Source organism: Gekko japonicus, unplaced genomic scaffold (assembly GCF_001447785.1).
Source record: "Gekko japonicus isolate JY-2015 unplaced genomic scaffold, Gekko_japonicus_V1.1 scaffold3387, whole genome shotgun sequence".
In the NCBI taxonomy this organism is placed as follows: domain Eukaryota; kingdom Metazoa; phylum Chordata; class Lepidosauria; order Squamata; family Gekkonidae; genus Gekko; species Gekko japonicus.
Window position 1 is genome coordinate 24180 of NW_015171602.1, and position 6122 is coordinate 30301.

Here is a 6122-nt window from a genome sequence, read left to right on the forward strand (position 1 = left end):
GGCCGCACAGCAGCTTGTGTGAAATTGACACGTACCATCGGGGCAAAAGGGAAGAGCGAGCGTGGAGCAGCGTTTGTGGGAAATCGGCCTGAGTGAAGGGCGGGGTTTAAATCCAATCTCTTCTTCTACTTCTTCTTCTTCTTTTTTATGGCCATTCAGGGGTGACTCTGTAGTCAGTACGGCGTTGGCCTGGGGTATCTGAATGTGGTTTTGAGCTGCATCTTTTTCTGTTCCAGTGTGGGTCTGGTAAAACAGCGGAGCAAATGCTGGCTGCAGATTGGGCCCCTGTTTCTGTGCTCCCGGCCTTGGAACAGGCAGCATGCTGAGTTAATGGCTTGGGAACTTCAGCTTCAGTGGCACATTCTTGCTGCTCTGGTCGGTTTCTCCTGTTGTGCAAACTGCTGTTCTCGGGCCCTGGGTGATTCTGCATCTGGCACTCGCTCCACATTTTCTCAACACTGGGGAAAAGGTGCAGCTCAAAACCACATTCGGATATCCTGGGGCAACGCCGTACTGACTGCAAAGTCACCCCTGAACAGCCATAACTCTATGCAGAAGGTACCATAAAACCTGATGATCAAAGAATGTGAAAGCGGCATGCAATGCATGCAATGCAGAGGGGAACTTCTGTTCCAAGGTGGGTTTGGTAAAACAACGGAGGGAAAAGCCAGTGCAGAATCAGCCCCCTGTCACGGGTCTCTTGATTTCTCCTTCCCCACCAACAGTATTTCATGGCTAGATGTGTTTTGCTGCATTAATTAGACTTGTGCTGGAAAGAAAAAGTTGCATAACTGTTAATATTGTTTTTAAAGACGGTGACGACGTATTTTAAGCAGGCCCTTCTGTGGATTGCAGGACACTCTCTGTCAGAATTTGAAGTAGCCTGGACACCAGGAAACGTCAGTGGGCTGAGATCTGAGAATCAGAAGCAGATGCCCGGGAAGAGATTTCACCAGGCAATGACGCGTCTTCAAGGCACTTTCACACACACCAAAGAACACACTTTCTATGCACTCTGCAACTGGATTTTACTGTGTGAAGTGGCCAGGGGTCGTTTCGTAGAAAAAGAGCTAGGGGAACTCATTAGCATAACTCATTAGCATATGCCACACCCCCTGACATCACCGGAAGTGTGTCATAAGGCCACACACACCACCCCCAACGGTCCCGGCTGGCGGGAGTGCAAGGAAGCCCCGCAAAGGCCCTCCCTGGCCCCAGGCAGGCAGGGGTGGGGAGAGGCAGGGAGGAAGCAACTTACCCTCCCTCTTCTCCTGCCTCCTCCTGGCTGAATGAGGGCCGGAAGCGGGGCGGCCGGAAGCAGGGGGCGGGGCTTCGTCATGTGCCCCGCCCCCCGTACCTCACCCGGGGGAACTGCGATCCCCCCCGAAATGACCTCTGGAAGTGGCAAGACCCACTCGCAAGTGGTCGCTGAAGTGGATCGAAATTGCATTATTTAGCAAGTGTGAAAGCATTTTCGTCCATCAGGTTTTTGAGTGAGAAAAGAAGTTGTCCTTGTTGCAGGCAAATCCAGTCTTTGGCCCCGGTCACATGGAGGATTTGCTGCGGGAGAGGCACGAATGTCGGGTGGAGTATACAGGCGTGATCACAAGGACACATCTGATGAGCGCAGCACACCCACCCGCCCGAAGATCCGGAGTTAAAAAATACCCGGTAAAGCCTACTAGCAAACGGTTTGCTATGGGCCATCAACGGAATACCTACGTGTGATCGCCCAAGCGTGCTCCTTTCGCCGTGTGGACGCGCGCCTGAAACATGCGCTGACAAAACCCTGATTTGCCGCCACCGCATCTGATCGCATTCTGGCGCGTTAAATTGTGCCGGCGCGAAAAGCCTTGCCTCCCCACCGCCCGCGTTATCTGGCCCCTTGTGGCCTTTGGCACTCTTCTGAGCCTGTCCCCTCACCGTTTCTCCACGCTGCTGCCCCACAGCATGTCACTAGGACAGCATCCAGAGGAGATCTTCGTGAGCTGAGGGACCCCTTTCTTGGGGCAGAAGGAAGAAAACTAAAAGCCCGCCACTTGATTCCACCGGGGCTTTTCCTGCCCTTGTTTGATGGCCGCCTTTTCAGTCTGTTTCAGCACCTGACAGGCCTTCTAGCCTGGAAGGTGCTACGGGGGAGGGAATCCCGTCCCTGTGGGCCAGTGATCCTGCCCCTCCCCCTCCTCGGGGCACTTTTGCTCCTAGCATCTTCCCCCCCCAGTGTTCCCTCTAAGCTGAGTTTAGTGTGAGCTAGCTCACAGTTTTTTAGCCTCTGGCTCACACATTTCTGTCTCAGCTCAGGAAGGAGGGCTCCAGAGCAAACTAATGTATGCAGCAGCCAAATCGCTTGCTCAGTTTTAGTGCCAGTAGATCACAAAGTAGGATTTTTGCTCACGAGACTCCACAACTTAGAGGGAACATTGCTCCCACCACCACCACCACCACGACCTTCTTGATCTTTTGCACCAAGGTTCCCTTCACCTACAGAACCAGAGTTTCCGTCTAAGCAGATCACAGGAAGAGAAAATGCGGGACGGAGGAATCCCACTCACCGGATGGGAGGGCAGCGAGTGCTAGGAGGCACAGCAGCATCTGGACGCCAAAGGCCGTCATCCCTGCCGAGGGAAGGAGAGAGAGGAGCAAAAGAGGAGCTCTCGGTCAGCCTCTCGCAGCCACCCGGTTCTCCCCGCTCCCCATCATCCCCACGCACAACATTTCATTTACCTTCCCTTCTATCAATCCAGCAAACCCCTTCAGCTGGACACCACCCGGCCTTTCCCCATCCACAGCTTTCCCTTCTTGCCAGCCAAGCATCCCTCTAGCCACTCCCTCTCCCCTGGCAAAAACGCTCCTGCCAAGCTCACCACCCTGCTTTCGGGGACGGGGACCCCCCTTGGCACTCACTGTCGCCCAGGCGAGCGGCTCCTTCCCACGGCAGATGCTGCTGCTGCTGCAGGCGCCTTCCCGCTCCAGCCGGCCCCTGGCTCTGGCCCGAGGCTGAGCACACAACAGCCACTCCCAGTCCCGGCAACTGTTCCCACCCTGGCTGCCCTTCAAGCTCCGAGGCGAGTAAGAAGTGGTCGGGATGTGGTGTCATAATGCAAATGGAATGAGGCACGGGGGAAGGGGAGAGAATGGGCCCACGGCCTCCTTCCAGAATTGAGTATCGCTCCAGAGGAATCGGCGCCTCCTATTCCCTCCAGGTGGGGAAGGTCTGTCCCTGCACGTGTGCCCCATTCCACTCTGCCCCCCCACGGGGTGGGGGGGAGGGCTTATTTTTAACCAGCGGGTTTTCCTAAAGGGCATCTCTTTTGCAGCGGAAATGTTTCAGGGATGAGCTCTGGGCCTCAGCCAGTACCATCAAGCAGAAGGCCCATTGAAGGGGGGGGTCAACAGTGGGAGGGCTTCTAATGCCCTGGCCCCACTGGTGGACCTCCTGATGGCACCTGGTATTTCTTGCCACTGTGTGACACAGAGTGTTGGACTGGATGGGCCTTTGGCCTGATCCAACATTGGCTTCTCTTATGTTCTTATGAAGGTTGCCAGCCTCCACGTGCAGCCCGGTGATCTCACAGAATTACAACTCATCTCCCGAGGCCAGCGATCAGTTTCCCCAGAGAAAATGGCTGCTTTGGAGGGTGGGCTCTGTGACATTATGCCTCACTGAAGTCCCTCCCCCCTCTCCAGGATCCTCCCCCAAATGTCCAGGATTTCCCCAAGCTGGAGTTGGCAACCCTAGAAATGGTCCGTGGCTGTAGCCCTAGTCCTATTGCATTGCTTGTTAGATGTCTCATCCATTGCATTGATGCACACCAGGGGTCATTTCCTGTGGAAGCGCACAGGAGCAGAGTTCTGGCAGTAAGGAGCCCAGGGGGTTGGCACAGGCAACAAGCCCTGCCCCCTGCAGCCCTCAGTCGGGACACGAGGAGCAAGAAGCAGCCAGGTAAGTTGCAGTGCCCCCCCCCCCAGCCTGCCTTCAGGTACAAGCTCTCCCTCCTCTGTGAGGGCAGATCTGCGCGTTCCCCACCCCCCCATTAGCTAGCAATCCAAAACAGCCCAGTGGAGCCTGAGCAGTGGGTGTTGCCTTCTGACACACTTCCGGTGATGTCAGGGGGTGTGGCATATGCAAATAAGGTATGAGAATAAGTTATGCTAATCACCTCCTGCACCTCTTTTTCTGCGAAATGACCCCTGATGCACACTATGTAATCTGTCTGGACTCTCGGTGAGAAAGGTGGACTATAAAGAAAGTAGATAAAGACACAGAGAGTACTCCATCTTTCTGTGTTATACCTCTGAGGATGCCAGTCACAGCTATTGGCGAAACGTCAGGTTCTACAATGCCAAGACCACGGCCACACAACCCGGAAAATCTATAGCAACTAATAGATAGATAAAGGCTTCCTGTTATATCTACACAACTAAAAGGGCTAGATACTTTTTTAAAAACATGCTGCTTAGAACCTTCATTTGCATGGCATGGCATGGCTCACCGCTACCAGGGCCAGGGCCTTTTTGGTGGCGGCTCCTCTCTGGTGGAATGAGCTCCCGGAGGAGATCAGGGCCCTGTGGGATCTTGTACAGTTCCGCAGGGCCTGCAAGACGGAGCTCTTCCACCAGGCTTTTAATTAGGAGCCACCCACCACTACCATTGGGGTAGCTGGTTGGCCCTATATGGACACCGAGCCACAGTAACGCACGAGACAGATGCAGCTGAATTGGGACTTGTGACCATCTACAGGAAGCCATCTTTAATGTGACTGGAAGATCAATTCTATGCTAAGCACTTTAATTGTAAGAATATGACTGTTTTATCTTGGTTTTTATCTGGTTTTATGTTTTATGTATTTTGGCACATGGTGCCTTTAAATGTAAGCCGCCCTGAGTCCATTCGTGGGGAGGGCGGGATAGAAACCCAATAAATAAATAAATAAATAAATTATGCTTCTATTACCTGATTGGCCGGCCTGGCTAGGGCAACCAATCTGAATGTAACTGCAAGGAGCCTCTCGAACAGTGAGTGTTCATTCAAAGCTCTCCACATTATGTCAGTGTGGCGTGTTTATTTCTGGCAATGTGGCTGTTTGGGGGCAGCGTTTCCTCCCACTGACCAGCTGGCCGGCAGCGAGTAGAAGCCAAAAACCCCAGGGGATCCCCTGCTCCCAACTGGGGAATGACAACCCTAAGTCTGTACGAGGCTTTGTATCTCCCTTGGGTGGCCCACTGTGGCTAGCAAGTGGCTACTTCAGAGAAGGAGGAGAGGCTATCCGTGGGAAAGGACAGGCTTGCGTGAAAGGGAAGGGTTATCTTGCAGACCTTTTGTGGTACACTGGCTCCCATGTGGCGTCCTGTTTCTTTTTCTTCCAGGCCTGCCCTAAAGCAGGTGAGCCCCCTGTTTATTCATTGGTTTTCTCTGTTGGCAAGATCATGTCAATTTGCATCCTCTGATATAAATCTGCGGGCGTTGGTCTCTGCCTGAAGAAAAAGAAGAGGAGGCGGAGATAGGATTTACACCCCACCCTTTGCTACCCGGAGGAGTCTCAGGGCGGCTTACAATCTCCTTTCCCTTCCCCTCCCCACAACAGACACCCTGTGAGGCAGGTGGGGCTGGGAGAGCTCTCCCGAGAACTGCCTTTGAGAGAACAGCTCTGAAAGAACTTGTGACTGACCCAAGGTCACACCAGCAGCTGCATGTGGAGGCGTGGGGAAATCAAACCCGGTTCTCCCAGATTAGATTCCGCGCTCCTGACCACTACACCAAACTGGAGTAGAACCCATGCAATTATATTCCAGGGCCTATCAACTGTCATTCGCCTGTAACTAAGATCCAATGAGCTGGTGGCTTGAGGCATGTTGAACATTAATTGGCTGACAGGGTCTTCCTAGAGAGAATAAAAGGCCAGATACAGCCTGGTTAGAGGTCATTAACTAGTTGTGTGTGACAAACCCAGGGCCGTCTGAAGAAAGAAGTCTGTGGCCTGGTAGTAGGCCTGAGAGGAAGATGAGGCCGGGGGGAGAGGATCCTGAAGAGGGTCAGCTGAGGAAATAGTGGAGTCTTCCAAAGCATCCTCGTTATATTGTCTTCAGAGAGCAGGCCTGACTCAATTGCTAGCTCCAGAAGT

At 53.4% G+C, this 6122-nt stretch overlaps 1 protein-coding gene across 1 annotated transcript in view; it reads right to left on the reverse strand.

Moving 5' to 3' along the window:
* MFAP5 (microfibrillar associated protein 5) overlaps positions 1–3097 on the reverse strand; it is a 23013-nt gene extending 19916 nt beyond the window's left edge. Inside the window, exons 1-2 of the mRNA XM_015419910.1 lie at positions 2905–3097; positions 2553–2615 (exon numbers count right to left, since the gene is read on the reverse strand). Of these exons, the coding sequence (XP_015275396.1) occupies positions 2553–2615; positions 2905–3097 (256 nt within the window). The remainder of the gene's footprint in view (positions 1–2552; positions 2616–2904) is intronic.
* Positions 3098–6122: the final 3025 nt, after the last annotated feature.